The sequence below is a fragment of the Pipra filicauda genome, unplaced genomic scaffold (assembly GCF_003945595.2).
Source record: "Pipra filicauda isolate LSUMZ 115617 unplaced genomic scaffold, ASM394559v2 scaffold498_size1627759_pilon, whole genome shotgun sequence".
Taxonomy (NCBI): Eukaryota; Metazoa; Chordata; class Aves; order Passeriformes; family Pipridae; genus Pipra; species Pipra filicauda.
Window position 1 is genome coordinate 166,011 of NW_024104640.1, and position 24,166 is coordinate 190,176.

General features: G+C 46.3%; 1 protein-coding gene and 1 long non-coding RNA gene across 3 annotated transcripts in view; both read right to left on the reverse strand.

The window, feature by feature from the left end:
* Positions 1–16,494, reverse strand: part of LOC113989360 (gamma-aminobutyric acid type A receptor subunit pi) — a 29,023-nt gene extending 12,529 nt beyond the window's left edge. Inside the window, exons 1-2 of one of the 2 annotated variants that reach the window (XM_039386655.1) lie at positions 16,050–16,494; positions 1,176–1,265 (exon numbers count right to left, since the gene is read on the reverse strand). In XM_039386655.1, the coding sequence (XP_039242589.1) occupies positions 1,176–1,231 (56 nt within the window). In that variant the 5' untranslated portion in view covers positions 1,232–1,265; positions 16,050–16,494. Of the gene's footprint in view, positions 1–1,175; positions 4,540–16,049 lie in introns of those variants that run through there. The other variant, XM_039386654.1, reaches the window with a different exon arrangement.
* A 4,154-nt stretch (positions 16,495–20,648) lies between these two features.
* On the reverse strand, positions 20,649–24,111 carry LOC120324331. Its single transcript, XR_005565572.1, has 2 exons — positions 21,728–24,111; positions 20,649–20,963 (listed from the first exon to the last, which is right to left on the reverse strand). It is a non-coding gene; the product is annotated as an uncharacterized LOC120324331 (long non-coding RNA).
* Positions 24,112–24,166: the final 55 nt, after the last annotated feature.

Consider the following 24,166-nt stretch of genomic DNA (forward strand, 5'->3'; position numbering starts at 1 on the left):
CATTGCTATCTTGGCTGTATAATTAGCACCTTGAAGAGGAAGGAAAATGGCAAATTGCCTCCGCTGATAGCTACAGGTTGTACACACAGTCAGTACCTTAAGGACCTTCCTAAAATATCACAGAGATATCAAGCAAAGTCTATAGATCACAAGTTTTAACAATAACCCCCAATTTCCCCTTCCCACTCCTTCTCATACAGTCTATATAAGGAACATGCATTTCTTTTTCCTCCTGCCTAGGACAACCTGAGACAAATCTTACTGCCCAACAGCTCTTCCTCCCTAATCTCTAGTCTCCTAAAGAGGCTTCATCCTCAGATGTGAATGTCAGGCAGCTCCACACAGCTACTGCCAGGAGTAACACCGGGAGAGGAAAGGTGGAGCACTGTGCACTTCAGAGACACCCCCAGAGCTTTGAGGGCAGAACCGCCCCAGCTGCATCCAACTGAGTGTCCAAACTGACCCTTTGTGACTGGACAATGGAGCCAGGAGCTGGCACTGTCAGGCTGACAGATCTGTACTATCATACAGACAGCAAGAGACACGGGGGCTTTGGACTGTACAAGGTGACTGTTCTGGTGCAGTGTCCCCAGCTGATCTCGTGCTCACTTGAGGAAAGCACGAGTTTGTTATTGCTTTGGGCAGGGCAGAAGGAGGTGGGAGGCAGAGCCTCTGCCACTCCCAGTCTCAGGACCCCTGCTCTGGGCAGGAAGCAGCCATGGACTTACAGCTCTTAACAATGTTTTTTCTTCTGTTCCCTTCAAAGCTGGGTTAGTAGGCCTTGTAGCTGTAGGTTCTAAGGCCATACAGGACCTCACAGCAGAACTGAACCGGTTTTTGCACATTATATACACAAAGAATTAAAGAAATTTGGGACTTGTAGGTCCAAGGATGGTAATAACAGAGTTGGGAGCCCTGGTGGGGTGGCATTTCCAGCAAAAACCTACAAACTGTGCTCTGGTTCTGAACAGGAAATCAAGGGTTGCACTAGTAATGGACATATTGTGGTTTAGGGACCTGTGCAGGTTGCTCTCTTCTATGCCACATCCCTTACTGCACCCAGCTTCCTTTGGATGGGCTGGATAACTGGAAGCATAGTTTCCTTTTGACTCACATTACTTATGTGAAACATAATTCAAATTTTCCCTGTAAAACAAAACAAACCTTCCACTTACCTTTGGGTTGGAAGGAAAAGACACAGACTGAAGAAGGAAAAATATTTGCAGAACATCTCTGGAGATTGTTTCTGTAGTTGCTCTGCTTGTCTGTGAAGCAGAAAAGAAAGGCAAAGTTTTGTGATTTAAGAAAAACTATTTTAAGGGAAGGGGACAGGGAAAAGAAATGCTGCACTGTCAGAACCATCACTGTGTGATGTTTAACATTCCTGATACACAGTGGTTCCTGCCCTTCTTCCTGGCTAGTGTCTGGCTTCAGCACATTCTGTCTTAACACTTCCCACATAAAACACCCTGGTGACAACTCAGGTCCTGAATTCCTTGATAAATTTTAGCTCCTCTTCTATCAGTATGGGATGGCCATTAGATGATGTTGAGAATGGCACCATGGGAAGGGATTTATTAAGTAGGAAAATGTTGGGGTAGTTCCCAGAGCAGTCAGACTCTGAAAGCCAGGTGAAATCCTGCCCACAGATGACAGTTTCAGTATGTTTTAGTCCCAGGCTCCACTAACCAGCTACACAGAAGTGCTGTAACTCTGTGCTTCATTAACTTGTACCTGGGATGTACCACGCTATTAACAGTAATGCTGCCAAGTCACTCAGCCTGCAGTACAGCATGAAATCATTTCACTTTAAATGGGTTTCGTTGACTTTTCTGGGAGTGGAACCAAGTCTTGGCTTTTGGCCCGAGATTCCATGGGCTCATGCTGGCCTTGGAGCAGGTGCCACAGTGGGCAGCTCTGAGCTGTGCACTGCTCCACTGTGATTTTTTGCTCCCAGCTTGAAGTGCTGCTCCAATCACACACCTTTCTTTCAGGGCCTCTCTCATTACATAGGGCAATTAGGGCCTCAGCTTCCAACCTGGCTGCTCTGTAATAACCCAAATATCAGGAATTTTCTGCTTGGGTTAGATTCTTCCTGTGGTAACTCTCCACAGCCCAGAGGACACTGTCTCCTCAGCTGGAGGCATGGCTCTGGTGCTGTGTCACAGGACAGCTGAGCTCCAGACAATAACAACATTGACCATACAGAGCCAGTAAAACCCCCTGAACATTCAAGCACCACAAATGCAGGGCATCTCAGTAGAGAAAGGATGTTTTTTCAAAACAAACAAAATACGCTCTAATACTTGTCCAACATCTGAATTCCTAACAAGGCTTTGCACTTTTAGGCCATTCTTTGAACATGGTATTCAGGTGTTTCCAGATGCTATCGAGTGCTCCTCATTATAATGTGATGATGCAGGGCTAGAGAGAGAATTATTTACCCACTCGCAGCAATGTCAGATCACAATTTTGATGGAAAAGAGGGAGGATTAGTCCAGGTAGTTTAAAGAAGAATTTCTAGAAAGAAGTTAATTTTACAAATTAGACTTTAGTTGAAAGCATGAGAATTCATGACCTTCAGCGGAGGAACCCCTCATGAGCATCCCTCATGACCACCTGTTTTGCATAGGATGATGGTAAAGATAATAAATACATCAAAGACTATGAGGCAGGGAAAGGGAGATCTGTAGGTACTGAAGAGAGCTAAATACTGGGCATGCCAAAGTGCTCCTGGGCAAGAAAAAAGTGACATCAGTGTCTAGAACTGAATAGAACCACAGCATTTCTTCACTACGCAGTGTATTGGTTAATACAATGGCAATTCGGCTTTTATAGGACAGGAGATTTCATCAGAGATTACCAGTACAATATACTGTGAAGAAATTAAAATCGTATTGTGTATTTATGTCTCTCTCTGTCCAATAAAGGATTTAATTCTAATAGAAAAACATACCTTTAAGCACAGTTTAATCTAGACATTTGTGTCTGGCCAGTGAAAGCATGGCCCAGGCAATACAGAAGAGCAGTACTCGTGAAGGCAGTACCAGTACTACTGGTGCCAAGGCTGCTTCCAATGCCAAAGTTATAGAATAGTCAATCATTATGTAGACTTAGAATGAAAACCCTGAGAGTATAATAACTTGCCCACTCAGCTCTGTGTTCTCCCTAATGGCTGTGAAAATCGTGCAAAGAGGCAAGTTTTGAAGCAAACTAGATCCAGTTAGAGTCCTCTGTGGAAGCCTGTGTCTGCTTCTAGAGAATTTCCTGAAACAAAGCTTCGTTACACCACCGAACAGCAGCAGTATGCATCTACCACTACACCTCAGACTGTGCTTCCTTAATCCTGCTCTATTCCTCTGTCTTTGAAGGGGTGGTAGGAGTGAAAACAAAAAAAGGAAGAAAAATTCAAAATCACTAGCAGCATCAATAATTCTGTTTATCGAGAATGGGGTGTGAAGTAAGAGAGATGTGCACGCTCACCTGATGGGGCCTGAAGTGCTCCCCAGGCTCCCGTGCCCTACTGCCAGCGTAACCCACAGTGGCAGCTCCTTCAGAGCCGTAAGGGCCTGTCCAGGGAGCCCTGCCTCACCTCCTACCTGCCATCCCTGTCCCTGCACAGAGCAGCACATTGGCATATTCTCCGATTTTCCACTGGCTGGTGACATCCCAGTGCCAGGCAAAGGGAGCATTTACGAGAAGCTAAAATACCATCCCGAAAACCAAACCCATATGAGCTGTTTACTAGGCTTGAGAGCATAATTCGCAAGGTCAAACGTTAGTGGAGCCAGATTGCTCTGATTGCAGAATGTGCAGCACAGGCAGCGTGCGTCTCAGAGTAAAGCCTGGATGGGGGAGATAGAGAAAACAAATACTGAAATAAAACCAGATTGCATTTAATTTGACCATTTAGGTGATGCCTTTATTTATTACAAAATGTTAAGATTTTCATGCTGAACTCAGGCACAATTTGTCTGTTCTATTTCCCTCGTAGGGAAATTATTTCATTGGGAGTGAAAGCTGTGCAGGGAACCCCCAGGCTGTGTGTGCCATGGGCAGGGGTCACAGGCACAGAGGGGATGGGCAGTCCATGGACAGCCTGTCCCTCAGCACAGCCCTGCAGCCCCCGGGACACCCTCGCTCCCGAAACGCAGGCTGCCTGAACCAAACCAGTGAGACCACAGCCAGAAATGTCAGGCAACCACTTTCACTGGAGTGTTTTCACAAGTGCTTTGATACCCAGGACAAGGTTTGTCAGCCATCACTTGGGGACACTTGTTTTCACCCCAGACGTGGAGCTGGGCATTGTTTGGCTGTGCCAAACATTGGCAGCAGCACGGCCCTGGCTGCCTGGTGGCTGCCCTGCCCTGCCCTGCCCTGTGCTGAGCTTCCTTTGGCCACTGACATGAACGTAATAATTGCCACATAAAGTTACAAAATGATGGGGGAGGCACAAAGCATCACACACTCTGGAATCAGACTTCCCTGGCTTTGCCAAAACGTCACTTCCAGCTCAAAATATTTGTTTGTCTAGAAGAGGTTTTGAGTGATTTAAGACATATAATGTCTCTCTTTTTTTAATGTTTCTTTTTTTCAGGCTGGACAAGGCAACTGTGAGCAGCTGTCTGATCCTAAAAGACAACTGCTTTGGGAAAGTGCATGGGCAGAGGATTTTGTAAGGAAAGGTTCAGCATGACAGCTGCTGTGAAAGATCAGGTATACTGATATTACGAGAGCTGTTCAAATTTTAACTTTTGACCCCACAAATCACGAGATCAGCTGAAAATTAAAGTCTTTAAAATTATCTGGCCTCTTAATTTCTGCAATTTTAAACTTTAATTTGAAATACTTTTTCTTTAAACTTTAAAGCTTGTTCTTCCAAGAAAAAAGAATAATTACTATCTTTTTAAATTTTTGAATGCTGAATATTTATTTTGGCAGGCCAGCAGAAAATACAAATCAACTACAAGGAAGAGAATTGAGTTAACAGGAAAAATTTTTGCATCTTTTGATGCAAGCACTCTTACTGGGAACGTTAGTTATTTGACACTAAAATAAATTCGGAAAAAACAAATCCCATTATTACAGAACTGAAGAGCTGGTGGGATCCTGTCACATATCAACAGATATGTGAGGTCAGTCCTTGGCTGGTCAGAACAAAAGGGAACATTAGAAGCTGGTGGAGGTAAAGGGAGTGGGAGAACCTGGAAACTTGGAAACCCATAGGCTGGTAACACTGAGACTGTTTCTGGTTTTTACTTTCAAAAATCTCTTTTCATGGCTATAATATTTTCTGACTAAAACAAGATATTGAGAAAAGACTTCCAGTGTGTGAAATAAGAGAAGGTAAACCAAAGCACATAATTTGGGGTTGAAAGGAATGTCTCATATTGACTGAAGTCTTACATGCATTTGTATTCCGTCAAAACCTCAGAAAGTTTCTGCTTTGGTTGGACACTTTTTCTGTCCTGCTGGTTTCCCTGTCTGGGAAAATATAAACTCAACCAGGTTGTCTAATAACTTGACCAATCCTAGAAGATCATTATTTGGCCAATTTTTGCCTGGAAGAGCAGGAGGTGTGTTCCGGAGCAGACACTGTGGCAACCCAGGCCCCAGCAAGGCAGGTGCTGGCTGTGGCAGGGTGACCCCAGTGCTGAGACCTGGCTGCCCAGGGACAGGCACCAACTACTTTATTCTGCTATTTGCTTTTTGTCAGTAGCCCTGAGTGGTTATCTGGAATCATGGACAATTAAAAAGGTGACTTCGTGGTACTTGCAGAAATCCTTCAAGATCCTGTGTGAACTTCTGTTCTTGGTAAAAAATAGATTCTTTCCATCTATGTCACTGCCATTACATCACATGAAAAATGACCTCTCTGTTCTAGGAGCAGCAGGCACAGCTGAGGTGAGCCCTGCCGTGTTTGGGCACAGCTGAGGTGACCCTGCTGTGTTTGGGCCCCGCTGACCTCAGTGCTGTGCAGGACTGGCTGGCAGGTCACAGGAGCAGCACCTGCCCCCAGAGGCCATTGGCCCCCCAGAGATGTCCCAGGCTCTGTGGGACAAACAAACACCGGGTCACTTGCAGATACAGAGCCCACTCCTTGTTTCATACCTGTTGGTATGTGCATTCACATCCATATCCTTTATACATAGTATGGGAGAGGGGAGACCCTGGCCTGTATAAATGACACCCCATAAACCACATGCCTGATTCCCCTCTTATTTGTGCCAATGAAAGTCAGAAGCAATTCCAACATACATGGGTTTACATAGAACTAGATTCAGTGCCTATGTAAGAATGTTGAAACCAGGCCTGGGTAATGCATTTATGTTTTCAAGATATAAACTCTCATCCTTCAAGCTGCTCACAGGAAGTGGCAGTTTATGCTCACATCTGCTCCTCCAACATGGTACACAGGCCTGCTGCAGCTTGCAGGCCTGAACTCCTTAAATACACACAGAAAGTCTTAAATTCTATATAAAAATGAAGATTTCTGAGATTTACTTACATGAAATAAATTCTTCCTTCAAAATGTCAAGTTTGGCTTCTGTTTGGTCAATTTGTTCAATTTGAAAAAATACAATGTACATAAAATTTATACATAATTGCAATTTTATACAGAAATCTGGCATGCTACAGGCAGTTCTTTTTCTCCTGCTCTAGATAACTTAACTCTAGGTCTAATCTAAACTTGCCTGCAGTTGTCACTCTCCCGTGGCTGCAGATCCCCAAGCTCAGTCACGACTGGGCTGTGCCTTCAGGTTCAGTCAGCTGGCAAACCTGCCCCTCAGTGCAGGCAGGGATCCAGGCCTGGAAGCAGAGAGTTCACCTGCCCTCCTCCAACAGGCAGACAGATCACAGCCCAGCCACACTGCTTTCTATGATTTTGCTGCTCTCTCCTTGCCAGCCCTGTGACTGTAACCCTATATATACAGTCCCTCCCACCCCAGCAGTTCTGCTCCCGGTGGCTCATCCATTGTGAATGTGCAAGTATTTTAAGTGAGACATAATTACACTTGTTCCTATCAGGTGAGGTGAGCATGCTCAAGATTAACTCCCTCACACCACATGAAGTGGTGTACCCTGAGTACCTCCAAACTGTACGTGGAGAGAAGAGGATAACAACTACGGGTACACATCATAAAGCAGAGGTGGTTTACTGAGGATCTTTAATAAGTGCTCTGCTCAGTTCTGGGTGTGCTAGAGGAGGAAATGGGAAATAAAAGGTATTATTACAGGAAGATTCTCACGTGAGCCGAATTTGGAAAGAATGAATGAATGTGTCATTTAGAGTGAATGGAATAGAGGGACAGAAAGATAAAGGAACACATAGAGAAAATATTTCAGACATGATTATTCTCACATTGTATCAGACCAGGGGCATGGTCGATACACCAAAAAGCTATAGCAAACACATGGCCACAAAGTCCTCAATGAAAATGTGGAAATTTTTCTTCCAATTTTCCAGGTAACAGGTAAGTGTAAAATAAGCTGTGCAGATGCACTGGGTAATGTGGGATTACTTTCCTTGGCCATCTTTGGTGACCCTGACAAAGGGAACCAGTTTCCCTTGCAGCCCTGTGCTGGGAGGATTTTGCCCCGTGCGTGGCAGGCACGCCCGTGGGGGTGTTCAGCAGTGAATTCATTTAGCTGAGCAGTTGCTACGTGCCCTGGCCCACCTCTGCAGCAGGAAAAGCAGCAGGGACTCGCTGACCTCCCTGAGGAGGAAAGGAGTGACGGACAGGATCACTTTATTTTGTCTCTACTCTGGCTGAGCACCTGCCGCCTGGGAGCATGGGAGGGAGGGGTGTGTCTGCGTGGGCAGCACCTGCCCAGGAGGGGAAAGGACCCGCCGGGGCTGAAAGGAGAGAGCGAGGGTGAACAGAGCAGCCAGTGACGCATTAATTGAAGGTTTGACAACATGCTGACAAATGAGCATGTAAAGAAAAAATAGGAGATGGGGCCTCAAGGAGCACAGTTCAGACATAATCATTCATCTTACACATCTATTAGTCTGAGTTTCTGCAGGGCAGTGAAACACTCCTCCCCAGAGAAATTTTTAGGGGTAAAACACCCACGTAATGTCTCGAGTACCTCCATACCCCACTTTGACCCAGTACATTTATTTTGACCTTGCAAGCAGCACAGTCAAAGCTGCACTGCAGCTGCATGTCCTCCAACACCAACTTCCATTTTTCCTCAATAAATAATCAATATAAACAATAAGCCATGCACATAGAAACACAAAGCTCCAGCGTTTGATGGGGCAGAATTTAGCTTTTACCTATTGCATTAAGAGGTATAACTTATAAATAAAACCTTCTACTCAAAGCCAGTGAACACAGCCACAACAGGCCACTGCATCTTAGTGTGAACAATTTACGCTTCCTTAAAACACCTGTAATGCTGTCACAGTGCTTTGGCATGGCAGGATTACCTGGTTGCATGATTGGCAGCCCAGTCCCCGTGTGCCCATTACCTGGGTGACCTTACAGCTGCAAAGAGCTCATTACACAAACAGGGTCAGTTCTGGATGACAGTTAGAAGCAGACACAGCACTGAAAAGCTGTGACTGACTTGTCCACAGCAGTTGCCACTAAGACACTGGATTTGAACCCAAGTGCCCCACGTGCTGTTTGCCTCTGGCTTGCTCCATGTGCACAGGGGCTGTGTGCTGGTGTCCCAGGGGCAGAGCTGTGGCCCGACACAGCCACCCTCAGATGGTCTCAATTGTCACTCAGGTTCCTGCAGTCAATGCTTCCATCAACTGGGTGCCTCTGAGGGGTGTAAGAAAACTTAAAACCTAGTCCACCCAAAATACCAGGCATGAGGTGGCCACCTCAGTATCCTTTCAGGTTTGTCAGGTCTTGCCAACAGTTTGGCAGCAGCTTCACAGCTCACACTGTCCTCCATCCTAGGCCATGGCACTGCCACATGGGTAGTTCAGTACCGAGTTCAGTACCCTCAGCCTGGGCTCAGAGCGTCTGAACATGCCCTGGCCAGCTCTGCCTGGGCCTCAGTGGTCCTGTCATCCCTTCCCTGAGACAGGCTTTTCCGAAAGATATTTCATCTGGATTGGTTTCCACGTTACTTCCTTAAGGGCCATTCAGCACCATGTTTTTTAGTGAAATAAAGAATTTAATAAAGCAGTAAAACAAGCAAGAATTGTTTTTTATTTGGATTTGTCCTCTTTTTAAATAACTCAAGAAATAGCATAAATGTTCCCCACTTCTAAGAACAGAGAAATTAAGGTACTCAGAGGTCAAGTTGTCTCTTATCATCAGTAGCAGACTACCAGGCAAGATGAACAAGCCTTCTGCAGGACACATGCTAACACCTCCTCGCTCAGATCATACGCAATCTCATCTCATTGCTCAGATCATACCCAATCTCACATTTCTCCAGGAAATTGTGGTGGACAGCAGCGCTGCCATCCACACAAAGGCACCGCTGTCTTCCCCCATGGTGTGGAGCAGCGTCACCCTCCAGACGTGCACTGAGTTATTTTCCCTCCACATTCCATTGAGACCCATTGCCCCAGACCCTGGGCCCCCTCCCTGCTGGTGTGGGAAGTGGCCCAGGGGCAGGCACTGATCTGCCAAGCACCAGCTTTATTTAAGCTACTCCTTCACATGATCAACCATCAATAACTGCTAACCTACTCTCTAAAAGACACAGATCAATTGACAGAGTATTATAAACCCTTAAAATATTAATGCCCTATCAGGGAGACAATTGCACTGAGCCTAGGGACTCCTCCACTATTAGAAATTATGCCTCAGCCTTAAATAAATTAACTCAATAAATGTCTTACCATGAATACAAATTCCTGCTTAGGGCTTGCAAATAAAATGATTTAGAGCTGTTCTCTGAGGAAAGATGAGGTGTTTAAACTTGCAAAAGAGGAAGGGCTACCATATTCATTAGTCATTTGTTTTAAATGGACTGCTTTGTTTTAAACTCAAGGCACCTCTTTTGGAAGGGAGGGGGAAGTATTTGGAAAACTATTACGTTTTCTTACTCTGGGTTGCACAGTTTCAGGTCTGCAAAGTCGCAGATCTCTGCTTCAAATTCCAAAAGCAGCTCCTCAGGTAGGGGTGCCCAGCACCATTGGCACCACACCCCTGCAGGACATGAGGAGAAGCAGGATTGTGGCCCCACTCCTATCCGTGCTGACAGGAGGTGGGCACAGGCCACCAGCTCCGAGAAACTTCATCTGGATCCTTGAGGCTGGAGGGAGCCTTGCCCCAAGGTTGAATTTTGGCAAAGAGAAGCTCTTTACTTGCTGCCGGCATTGGGAAGGCACCCGGACTCCAGGCAGAGCCAGAACTGCCCCTCAGCAGCTGCTCAGCTGGAGCACAAAGCTCACTCTGCACAGAACTGCAGCACGTTGCTGCCACGCCGAGAGGAGCCAGGAGCTGCTCTCGGGGCCAGGGTGCAGCAGCAGCTGCCTTTCACCCCTGCAGAACTGCTCTGCTGCTCTAACCAGCTCCCTGGCCATCACTTACTCAGGGGTAGAGAACACAAGCAACACTTAGTGTAACTGTTTCTGTAGTATGCATGTAATGCCGAGAAGAGATGCCAGGCCCGACCAGGGCTACCGTTCTCCCACCTGCCTCAGTTCACCCAGGCTCCAGCCCAGACCATACCACATGCATACCCTGAGGCCTGCCATGGTGCTGGTTCCTTCAGCAAGAGCCTTTCATCCCCCACCTCCTACTCATCCATGCCTCAAAGACTCTGTTCACCAGGTTCCCATCCATAAAGCTTCAACCTCAGCAGGTGTTTGTCATTTCAACAGAGCAAAGACAGGCACAGCCCATCCATCATCCCATGCCCCAGTCATGACATTTGCCCTCTCCATGCTGATGGGAAAGCCACACCACCACGTTTAACGAGAGCTGAATCTCAAAAAGGCCCCAGATGTTCCAAGAACAGCATTGCAGCTTTGCATTCTTTTACAAATCTCTGAGCTGGCAAGCTGAATCCAGAGCAACAGCACAGCAATATCTTGGCTTGCTGTTAGATGTGCTCCCACGATTTACATTTTTGGCCCCAGATTGGGAGATGTTACAGACACACAGGCAGACACGGAACCTGTTCTGGTACCAGTGTCTTGTTTCAGAAAGTGACTGTCTCAGGTGAGCACAGTCTGTTGAGCTCCATCTGCACAGTCCTTAAGGATCAATGCCACGGTCCGAGGGGGGATGGCGCCGTGACACAGCACGGAGAAACCCAGAGTCAAGGCAGAGGCGCAAATGGAATGTTCTACTGAGGTGGGCCGGGATTTTTATGAGTTCGGGCGGGGAAAAGGCTAGAACATGGGGTGGAGCATGAGACAGACAAACGGGGGAACAAATCGGGGTAGGGACACAGGCAAAGGGGGAGGAACGTGGGAGGAACCGGGGAAGGAAAGGGCGAATGGGAACTGTCTCCTCTCTGCAGCTTCTTCAGCCCATCAGAGAGGGGAGCGGGGAAGCAGGGACCAGGCAAAACTCATGGCAAGCCCGGGCGTGCCCAGGCTGTGCACTGTGTAGTGTGGATACAATGCATTACAGGTATCTGAAACCACATAATAACGGTAAAGTCCATATAATAACTGTAAGGTCCATATAATAAAGTCCTGTCAATTGCTGTATATCTTCCTCCATGCCTGGAACTGTTTCCACTCTACTTCCTGCTCCTTCACAGATCAAACCACCCTGGACAGCATTTCCCTAAAGGATGTGCCTTAGCTCAAAATACAGCATAAACACACATGCATTCCTAAAACAGGGCAAGTAAACGGACGCCTTCTGCAGATAATAATCAGCAGGAATACCACAGGGAAGACAAAATCTGTCTTTTCTTTGTGCTCAGGTATTGGTTTAACAAGATTTTGCATTTTGACAACCTGTTGTTTGCTGGTTAAGAGCTCACATGACTTTCTTGGCCCTGACTTAAGAACATCAGAGCATACCTCAAAGTGGATGCGATGTTTCTGATTTTTACTTTTCCGTTTGTACATACATGAACAATTCAACTCTGAGCTGCAAGATACACATAAAGTACACAGTTCAGGGTGAAAAAACAGTCACACTGATTCCACTTGACTGAAACAGAGAGGTTTGTAGAAGAGATCATAGATTCAGCTTACTTCTTCTGCCTTATATGGAGGAAAATTCCATCAAAAGTCACACACACAGACCCTTAAACACAAAGAATTTTACAAGTGGCTCGGGGGCCTTGCCTTGGCAGTGGCCTCCTCCTCTGTGTCTTCTCGTTGCTGCACTGACTTTGCACGTGTATGTTGCATTCCCAACGGATGTATCAGTGAGCTGTTGAGCTGCTAATGCAAACCCTCCCAGCAGGAATGCTGCTTGTGTGCTGTAGTTTTTACTTAGAGCATCTGAGTTCCCTTCTTAGCTCCCTGAGGGCTGGGATAAATTTAATGCAGCTCTCAAGAGGAACTGAGAGAAAGAGAGTGTGTGAACAGGGAGAGGGGGTGCAGCCTGCCTGGAGGTGGGCAGAGGCAAGCAGTGGCAAGAACAGCTCCCATGCTCCTCACCGACCCCCACATCCCTGGGACTGAGAGCCCACTGTGGTGCCTGTGCTACCATGGGGCCCTTGGGCACCCACCAGCACCTGTGGGCATCATTTCCCAACTGCTGCTCCTCAGAAACTTCCCACCTGCCCAGTTTCCCTCCAGGCCTCACATTTACCAGCTGTGTGCAGCCACCAGCCCTACCTGCTGGCCCCAGTGGCCAACACTCATCCATGAGCAACCCATGCAGACACCACCAGCCACCAGCACAGGGCTGTATTACATTTAGGGCCACTGAAGTCTTCAGGTGACTGGAAAGTGTATCTGCAGCAATAATGAGATTCAAAGCAATTTGGCAAAAAGCAAAGTTAGAGCAGTGACTTGCCAGCCCTGAGCAGCAGGCTGCAGCCTCGTGGCTTCTTGGGAGGGCAGCAGCAGGTGACCACCTCCTCCAAGCCCCTGCTGCCACCCTGTCCTGTCCCTGGCACCTCTGGGTCCCTGCTCTGTCTCTCAGCTCTGCCGCGGTGCAGCCGGCGATGATCCTCTGTGGGGCTGGATAATGCTCTGGGAGATTATTCCTTAATAGGCTGGTCTCTGTGCTAGCACAGGGCCACAGAGGGAGAGATACATTATCAGCTCTGATCTGGCTTTACAGTCCGCTTGCTGCTTTTGTTCTGCCTCCCAAAAGCAGAATTAATTGCTGAGCTAGAAAATGCAGATAAATCAATCAGTTCACAACACATTTATTTTCTGTAGCTGTGCATTGGGCTCCTGGCAGCTTAAAATAGCAGCGACGCCCACTTGTGCTACAAGGAGAGATAAAGGCGGGACTGTTGCCAAAGTCTACCCCAGCTGTAGGCAGAGCAAGGTGGGGGCACAGCTCCAGCAGCAACCTGAAGCCAAATGCCATCACGCCAGCAGTATTCCTGTCCCATTTCAGCATTTACAGTGATTGCCAAGCCAGACCACTGCATAACTTATCTTTCTAGATTTTCCAAAATAAATGCCTGAAAGACAGGCTAGAAAGAGGAGGCAGAAAACTGACATTGTGAGAAAAGAAATGCCATTTTATACCATAGACTTATTTACAGTAAACTCTGTGACTTGACAACGGTGTCTACAGCAACAGAGAAAATAAACCACTCAGTCATTACCAGTACGCTCTTTTTGGGTGAAGTGATAAAGCAAACACAAACCTCAAACTGGACTTGGACTGCACAGGAACCGCTTTTGGTCTGTGCTTTCCCACCTAAGGCCCTGGTCCCAGCCCTGGCTGCAGTGCAGGTCAGCCATCCCCATCGACTGAGGCCTTTGCCAGGGAAGGTGTAAATCTGGGGAGTGACCCTTCCTTCTTCCCTTCCCTTCCTTCTTCCCTTCCGGCCGGCGGCCTCCCCCCCGGCCCTTCCCCCCCCGCCCTTCCCTGCCCGGCCCCCCCCGGCAAACCCCCTTCCCCTTCCCTTCCCTTCCCGGCCCTTCCCAAAACCAAACCCCTGCCCCCTCCCTCCCAAACCTTCCCTTCCCAAACCTTCCCTTCCCAAACCTTCCCTTCCCTTCCCAAACCTTCCCTTCCCAAACCTTCCCTTCCCAAACCTTCCCTTCCCAAACCTTCCCTTCCCTTCCCAAACCTTCCCTTCCCAAACCTTCTCTTCCCAAACCTTCCCTTCCCAAACCTTCCCTTCCCCATGTGCCCAATGGGAGCAGAACAGGACATACCAACACCCTTGGTGCCCAGCTCCTCCCCACATCATCTCTGCTGTTTTCTCTTGCACTCAAAAAGGGACTTTGATGCAGCAGGTACCACCCACAGCTTAAAAGCCAGAGCTATGAGAGATACCATTAGTGGGGTTCTATTTTTTCCTATTATTTATGTGGTAGAGCCAAGAGAGCAATTTTTTCTCCCCATAATTTACAGTGTATTTTATTTCTTAACTGGAAACCAAGCACACACAGAGCCCTGTTGTCCCTGTGCCTCAAATGCCATCCTCACTGTCCATGGAGGGCAGGAGCTGCCCAGGGCACAGAGGAGCTGGGCTGTGGGTCTGCTCAGCTGCTGTGTCTGCAGGAGCAGCTGAGCACACCCAGGCAGCCCTGGGCAGCCCTCAGAGCAGCCGGGTGCAGCACCTCACCCAACACTGCCCATTACTCATGGCCAGGCAGCTCTTGCTGTGAAAAACCCTGCAGGTTCCAGCTGCTCTTTGAGAAACAAGCCAAGCTCACAGCAAAGGATCTGTCACCAAAACTACCAGGGCTGATGTGCCAGTGCTGCTGATATCAGAACCCATACAACATTTTGAGCAAGAGCAAAAGTTCTGAACTAGCACCAGTCATGCTTTTTTCCAATCTGAAACCTCACTTAATTATTTCCATTATGACATTTCCTATTACAAGATGAAAACATGTTATCTGTGTGCACATCATCACCCAGTGTTCATGCCTAGGCTCTTGTACAGCTTTTTAACTTTGTTTTAAAAATAAAGAATACACTTTGAATGTAAAAAAAAGTTGGTTTAACTGCTCCTCTTGTTGGATATAGGAATGAATTTGGGAACACACAATTAACTGGATGCTCAGTTTTCAGTAGACGATGTTTTTGTTATTATCTCAGATTAATGCACAAATGTGGTTTAATCTTTGGCCAGAGCTCTTACCTGAGATGGTGTCATTCCTTTTTGCTTCCTAACTTCTTAAATAAATATCTCATCCATACAGGTGCCTTCAGCTGTCAAAAGCTGGGCACATATTTTAACTGCAGTAGATTAGGATCTATTGGAAATAATTGCATATTTTTATGTTAATAAGATGAAATACACTGCAAGACAGCAGATCAGATCAAGATGTACTCATTCGATAAGCTGCAGTAAAAACTAGTTTCTAGTTTGCGTATTCAAGAGATAGAAAGTTATCTCTTGGTAGTGCCTGGTTTTTTGAACTGTTCTGAACACCATAAGCATAAAAGAAGCCTAACAAAAAGACCTTTTTTTATATTTTCCTTTCTCCCCAAGGGATCTAGGCCTATGTTGTTATATTGTTCTGTTGGGGTGGGGGGTGGGGATATTTTAAGGAAAATAAAAGCCAAAACACTTGGATGAACACTTTACTACCTGAGTGTGTTGTGCTCCTCTGCAAGTGAGATGGCACTGACCAGTGGGATCCACCCCCCTGTGGCACAGCAGCATCTCCACTGGAGCAGCCACAGTGCCTCGGAAGAGAAGGATGCAGCAGGGACCTCCACACCTCTCTGCATCTCATCAAGCACTGCAGCAATATACCCAATCCCAAATCTTTTGGATTGTCATTTTGTCCTGATCAGTCACAGAATGCTGACAGGGACACATCCCAACGTTTGGCTGCTGAGGTGGCCAGATGTCGGTTATAAGACAACACTTTCTATTGTTATTTTCACTATTTAAGAACAGTAATTCTAGCTGAGGAGTTCTGGCTTGTGGAAGACCTTATCTTCATGTTATTCCCATGGGGTATGTGCTCTACCAGCAGATGAGTAAAAGGGAGCAGATAAATGCCTTACCTGAAGATCCTGCCCCCTGTTACAGGTGAACCTCAGTCCCACAGCTGCTCAGCTGAGGAGCTCCAGCACAGCAGGCTTGGGAGATGCTCTTTGGAGAAAGGTACAGGTACAGGCTTGTCAGCTGCATCGAGCCCAGGTGTGTGTGTGAGAGCTCCACTGGAAAGGACCTTTCTGAAAAGCTTACTTACAGAGCACTTCAGGAATTTCCAACATTAATGTCTAAGGACTAAGCATTTCCTGCTTTGGGGTGAAACAAAAGCAGGTGGAAAACTCACCCTGAGGTTTCCATGGGCTTAGCTTTCTATGTAACTTATAAAACAGTGGTAGTAGGTTTGCCGGCTCTTGTTACCTAGCATGGGTTAAGGCTTAGTAGCCTTAAAAATGCCTCAGCAATAGGCAATGCAGTAAAGAAACATATTTTGTGTTTAAAAATAGTCTCGACTGTTGTTAAAAGGCATTAAGCAATGGGTTTTTTTCCTGTATCAGCACAACAGAGCAGTGCAGACAAAGGAAAAGGGTAACTGCTGCTACTCTGGGAATGAGGAAATACTGTTTTATCTAATTTACTGCGGTCTAAGGTGAAACATTAACTCAGCTGTGAGCTCTGATGGGATGTAAATAACCTGAACAAAAACAGTGCTGGTCTTTGTCGCGGTCCGAATGGGGGAGGGGAATGGGGCCGCGACACGGCACGGATCCCAGACACAAAGGTGGGGTGCAGGTAGAATGTTTAATCCAGCGCACACGCGGGGTTTTTATCCGGAGGGAAAGGGCCAGAACATAGGGCGGAGCAGGAGACAGACAGGCGGGGGGACAAACCAGGATTGGGCCGTGGACAAAAAAGGTGGTGGGGGGGTGGGGGGTGGAGCGCAGGAGGGACCAGGGGAGGAAAGGGCGAGTGAGGGCTGTCTCCTGCCGCAGCTTCTCCAGCCCATCGGCAGAGAAACAGAGGAGCGGGCAGGTGAGCAGGCCCGGACATGCCCGGGGGATACAAATTCGGGGGAAACACACAATGTGTAAAGTCCATTCAATCGCTGTACATATTTTTCCATTTCCGGAATTGTTCCCATTCCGATTCCTGGTCCTCGACATCTCGCCCTCTGTTGTTTAAATCAGGCACGGCTAAAAAGATATTTTTTGTGATGGTCTTCTTGCAGTGCTTTCTTTTGAGGGCATTAACAGAGAAGTCTTCAAAAATAAGTTTGAATGGTATCGCAACACACACCTTTCATTTTACTGAAGCATTCACTGAAATGTTTCCCTTTGGAGTAGATTGTTTTGAGCACTGTGGAAATAAGGAGAAGGAAAGACATTTTATATGACTGAGGTTTCCCAAAAGACTGTGAAAATACTTTAAAGGGATATAAAGAAATTGCAGACTTACCCTCAGTTTTGCATTTCAGAGGATAGAAAAGGTCTTAGCATATCCACAGTTCAGTAGGTGCTTCCTGCACAGATCCCTGCCCTCTGCGTGTGGGAGAGCTGGCATCGGCCTCCCAGAGGCTCTGGGCTGGGCCCAAATTGATGCCAGAGTGGACATCTGGGATAGAGCAGGTTTCAAACCACTCCTCCTCAGGGTCATCCTTCATCTTGATCTTGATCTGTGTCAGGGTCATAAACCTGTCTGCCAGGAAAGGTACACATGAAAATAAGAGGGAATTCATAAAAAAGGAGGAAGAAATCTGACATTTTCACTCATGATTTAGTTTATGTTTGTTACAGTATAAAGCACCTTCAACACTGGCACAAGTAAAATAACCAAAAGTCATTTAAATACTTGTGAGCTGACGGAGAACATGCCCTTGGGTACAAGACTGATAACTATCTGACAGAGACAAAACATTTGGTGTCCTTAAAGGCCCTATAGCCTATTTATTGCTACATCTACGGTCACATCAGATCATCACACACCTCTGAAGAAGTTATATGGTGTCTGGAAAAGTACTGACTAGTAAGTCCCCATGGTACCCAGATGCCCTGGCAGAACCCCAATGAAATTATCACAGGGAATTTGCACGTGTCACGGCCATATCTCTGCCTGCCAATGAACGTGAGCACTGTACCAGGAGGGAGATCCCCAAGAGAAGGAATAAAACTGATGTGCCATTTTTGCCTTGTTCTTGGAGAGAAGGAATAGCTCATGCACTTATTTACAGTTTGCTTCTGTGCTACATCCAAGTAGTCACCATTCACATAACAATAGCTAATGGCAGAAGTTCAACACCACCCCCCCCCCCCCCCCCAACATGCTCTGCAGGTTTGGTTTCAGGCTGGCAACCCTGGTGAACTGTACTCACCATTCAGAGCTGCTGGGTGGCATCACGTGGTGAGAATGACAAGTGCCAGCAGCATCCCCAGCAGCATCCCCAGGCACTCCCAGGGGTGGCTCAGGTGTCACCTTGGCTGGGGCCAACTGGATCTCTGCAGGGTGTGTGCTAAACATGCTTTGGGGAAACTGATGGCTCCCTTGGGAACACTGTGCACTCTTCCCCGTGATGTCCCACAAAACATACTCTAGAGACAGAAACCTGGTGCCATGTCACATTTGCAATGGAAAATGTAAGTCTAATAAAGATGGATACATGGGGACTTACCACCACATTTTTTCTAGTTGAATTTCATTAACATTTTGAGCAGTGCTGAGCAAACCCCATGGTTTTTTGTTTTCTATTTGCCAGGCAGGGACTGTACAGGCACAGCCAGCCTCTGCTCTACAACAGCAAACCACTTTCACTGGAGACTCCTTTCCTAGTACTCCAGACTCTTTGATCTCCAAATGTCCTGTAGCAGCCTGTATAGCTTGTGACTACAGAATTTGTTACATCATCCTTATGTTCCTTACATCCATATACTTCAGTACGTTAGACACATAATGACAATACTGGCTATTTTTCCCAGCTCCATGCAGGAAGTGAGGAGCACTTGGAAGTGTCTGGAGCCATGGGACAGGTACAGCCTATTCACCATGGAAGTCTCAGACCCTTTGCTTCTTCCTGTGCCAGTACCCCAAAATCTGAATGGCAGTTTTCTCTGGGTTAACTCACAACTCTGCACGTGCAGTGGGTGGAAGCTGAGGGTTTGAGAGCTGCAGTGCTGCCTCTCCTTGAGAACATCGAAGAAACCTTCACAGCCAGGGACCAGGTGCCCACAGAGCAGGATGCTAAAAATACAAGAGTGCAACCATAGACCAGCCAAACACCGCTATCACCCCCTCTTTGTCAAGTGCTAAAAAACCCCAAAAATGCCAGCACAGGGGACAGGTTTGACCAGCTTTCTCACATTTTTGTGTTTTCTCTGCTCTCTAACAACAGACCCAGGCAGGGTTTTGTCTGTCCTTTCCAGACTGTGTCAGTGCCATGAGGCACCTCTAGCTCTTTCCCCAGGTGAGCTCTAGCACACTGTTGTTAACTTTCTCCAAACCCCCACAACAGGGCATCTTCTTACTGCAGGGACTTGCCCTTGTAGGAGAGGAATAGCTGATGCACAGGGACTCATCTAGTATGTGAAAGACTATCTTAGTTACCAGCTCTGTCAAAATTCCCTCCACAGTCATATGGCTCTACTCAGCTCTGCCAGGAAGGTGGGCATGAGGCAGCTCCTCCAGGCCTCGCTGGGGGCTCTGGAGTCACACACAGGAGCAGACCAGGTGCTCACATAGTGTCAGCATAGAGTTCCCACTGGAACAGTAAATCTGTACCAAACCCAGAATGGAGCAGCAGTAAAGGAACAGTACCTCTTTGAGCATGACTTTTACTGTATCTAAAATTACCTGCAGGTCTCTGCAATGTCACATCCATTTCTGTACTGATCTCTTTGGGCCCTGCTGAGTGGGGCTGCTTGAGCCCTGGAATATCCTCTTCACAAGCTGGAATGAGATTTCTGTTCCAAATGGGGATTGAAAGTGCTCTCAGAAAAGGGAATTTTCAAGTTCTGAAATTCTGCTTTTGGACTTTGAAGCTGCCAAAATCTACACCATATATTCCCATTTTTTATTTATGACATACACTAAATATTCACTGCTAGATATAAATTAAAAGCTTAAATATTCAGTTAATTTTATTTTATTGGTGAAATCACTACAAGGTATTGCTGAGATAGAAATCTCTTACCCTCCTTGCATTTCAAAGCATCTCTTGTTTGCTTGTGCCCTGCTCCCTCATTTGATTACCAAAAGACCTGAAAGGAGTTCAAAAACTTGTTTGTAGCAGATGTCCTTAAAGATTTAGCATTAAGATATCACAGCTTAGTGCAAAATAAAACAAATATCAGGCAAATAACATGAGATAAATTTTAAAAAGTCTGAAACAAAAATTAAGACAAACTAAGAAGTATTTTTGCAACTCAGTTTGTCATACACACACAGGGGCTTTTCCAGAGAGTTTTACATATTATCAGTTACAGCACAGACAGGTCTTGCCTCCACCAGTGCAATGTTCACCCACTATAATGAGTATATTTTTTCTTACAGCTGTTGGTAACATATGTTTTTCCATAACAGCTCATGCTGTGAGAAGGAAACATAAGGCTCTGGTACTTCTTCATATTCTGAGTTCTCTAAAATTTAGAATATCTGTTCAGACAGAAAACATTTTGCAGACATTTATCTTCTTGTATATTTACACTGTTGTATATTTTCAATTTATATTGATTTATAAGTAATAAGATAATTAGAACACAAAGGTTGGATAAGTTTCAGTGAAGATGTCAACAAAGTCAATTTAACCCTGTGATTCCAAAATCAATCTTTGATTTTTTTTTAAATCAACACTTTCCAATAACTTTCCCTTTAGAAAGTTCTGGATCAGCACTAGCTTTCCACAGACATTTTAACAAAGGATATGAGTGTACATTACTAGCAGTGGTCCTTTCACCTCCATCCTTCCCAACATCAGTGTATGTGCTCCTTGGCTCTCTCTGCAAATATAAAGAGCAAATGCAGACTCTAAAACACTGGGGCAGTGGCAATGGGGCTTTATCACTTGTGTGCCCCTTCAGTCACAGGCAGAGGGGTCTGAGCTGGGGCCTGGGTTTGGAGACAGTGGGAACACAGTCCTGAGAAAACCTGTGGTGCCTGGAAGGAAGGTCAAAGGGTCTGTGAGTGCTCAAGCTCATTCTCACATCTGGGTGAGGGCAGTAACCATCCAGGCCTATCTTCTGCAGCCAGACTTGAGCCCAGAGCTGATTCCTGCGAGTGAAACATGGCAGTGTTCCTGTTCCTGCAGCCCTGTTTCTGTTCTCCATTTCATGGCCACTGGATGTGGGTGCAAATCCCAACAAGTAAGTTTTGAAGTGTCCCAGGTTTCTAAAGGAAACATCCCCATTTCCCCACTGGGCTCTGCTCACCTCTTGCAGAAGCCCCTGTCCTGAAGGAGGAGTGCAGATCACCCTGGTACCCCCTTGGCCCTGGCTGCTGTGTGCTGGCCAGATGCAGCCCCAGGGACAGGACAGCAGGTGAATCCCCAGGGGAATGTCACAGTCAATATGACAACTGCCCTTGTGCTGCCAGGAGGCACCTTCCTGCCATGTGGGCTTCCAGCCAGAGCCCCCCAGTGATTCCCAGTCCCTACAAGAAGAGATGGACAGAGTCATACTTCTCTTTTGCAAGGAAAGTTCAAAAAAACCAGGCTGGAAATAACCACATCCATTGAGGCTCTTGAGATCTTCAGTTCATTTCCCACCTTCTGGAGGGTGAGGGAGTCAGGTGTCCTGTTTGCAGAGAACCAGCCTCTCCTGACCAAGCAGCAGGGCGAGTCCATCGCCAGCTCTCCTTTCTCTGCTCTGCTCATGCAGCTCCCATTCCTGATCCCACACAGTGCAAACCTGATGTGATGAAAAGTCACAAAATTTTGCTTCAGTTCTCTGTCTGTGAATTAGAAATAATTGATTTTCTTTAGATTTTGTTCTTCGAAGTTCACCTTCTCTACTCTTAGATACATTTTTAGGCACATTTTTAATGACTATTTTTATAAAAGTATTACATGGACCTGATTTTTTCAACTAGTTCTCAAAGCCAACTGTAAAGGTGTTCAAGTGTGACAGTGGTTAAGGTAGTGCTGTGTGATACCTGGTATCTGCCCCACAGACAACAAAAAGTTACCAGGTTGGGATCTGTCTGCCCCATTGCCCAGTCCTGCTGTGCGAGGAGGGATCTTGTTGACATCCAGTGTTCTCCCCAAGCCCATCAAGCAGCACACACCTCTGTCCATACAACTCCCCCAGACCCTGTCTCCTGAAATCCAGACAGCTATTTATCAGCTGCCTAAACAAGTTAGTTAAACAGGTGCTGTAAGTTATGATGAGGATAATGGATTTTTCCAGAAACAAACCTGTTCTGTTCTCCTGGCTGAATGTCAGTGCATGAGCTAAGTGCCACTTACATGGCATGCAGTGTGTTCTGAGAGGAGTAAGAATCATTTCTGGGACAGCTCCTGTTAGTTAACCTGACACCAGAGTCTATGCTATGACAATATACAAGCAGTATTAAAAATTATTATGGCGATATTGAAAAAAAAAAATCAGTGTAATTTAGAGCAAACAAGAGGCTGCTCAGTTCTATTTGATTCTTCTTTTTTTTCCAAATCAGTGTAGTACACATATACACAGATATGATACACCCGGGTTTGTTAAAGGTGAATGCAGGTGAAGGATCCAGATCTTATGTAGAAACATATTTACCTTAACATTTTTTTTTAAATATTTGAGAGCCATCCCCCAGCTGATTTATTTCAGCAGCTGAAAACGTAGCTGACAATTTAGAGAGCAATTGTTGTATCAGAACAGGATAGTGCCACGGGGAGGTGACAGTGCCTGATCCTCTCCATCTAAATCACCCCAACTCTAACTCCTGACCTGCAAGATGCACATCTTTGGGACAGAATTCAAAGAGAGAAACTACCACTGGAAACCTGTATGTGTTTACCTGTGCTGGGCAGGCTGGGGTGACCATCACCTGAACACATAAGTCTGCATCACCTTAGCTGGAGACAAGCAAATACGAGGCTTCAGCTGACACCTGATTTCAGTGTGCTTCTCACCTGGGGAGCTTATAAAGGGATGTCTATCCTTGACTGGCTTGTTGAGGTTGACAAACTCACATGGCAGTTTGATTATTGAATTAGATAGAGAATTTAATATTGCTACTACAGATACCTTGTGCATTTGTTTTTACTTTAACTGCATTTTGATTATGCTTTCTTTAACCTTTGATTAGTGTCGCACAGGCAATTGGCAGTAGTGTCTTCAAATCTGTATCAACATTTCCATTTATTTTTCATAACAATTATATATGAAAACTGTCTTATGTATTCCTGTCATAGCTACAAGTCACCTCACACCATGGCCTCGTTCCTGACCTCTGTACTAGTCTGCTGCCACTCTATTGCCTGTCACCAGTTTGCTTTACAAAGACAAAGAAGTTTAAACAGCCCTGAGCACTGAATTGAGGGGCACGTGCTGTGGTTTCAGGTGGGCTGCAGCTGAGGGGGTAATGCAGGAGGGAAGAAAGTTAGCAAGCTGCCCTTCTCTCAGCAAGAATGATCAGCTCTTCTTGGGCTTGGACCTCTCAGAATTGACCCCAGATATTTGGCTTTAGAGATGATAACAATTCATCAAATTAAATCTAAGTTGCAGATCAGTAGTTATCCCCCAGTGCTTCCAGTCACATCCTACTCTATCAGGATACAAGCCTCACTTTCCCCAGCATGCTGCATGATTTCTCCATGTTTCTCCATCTCAGACACAAGTCTGGCCCCAAATGAAAGAGAACAGGGTAGTTGGTAACTTCTGCTTGAGCAGAGAAGTAGAACATCATGTTGACAGCATGTCTGGGCCTTCTCCCTTTCCAGCTTTGCTGGACCTGCATGGATAAGCAGCGGTTACAGAATTAATCTCTCAGTAAGAGAAAGCTAGTTTTGAATTCAAAAGTAACCTTTTTCATTTGCTGAGTTGTAGCTCATGCCTCAGTTTCCCCCTCTGCACTCTGGAGTCCCCCAGGGAGTGGGGGACAGCCCTCCTGGCCAGTGCAGACGTGCTCCCTCCCCACTGCCCTTCAGTCCATCAGGTTGCAATGACCTGGACCCCTGAAGCAGCAGGATGAGATGCTCAGTCTGCAATAGTGA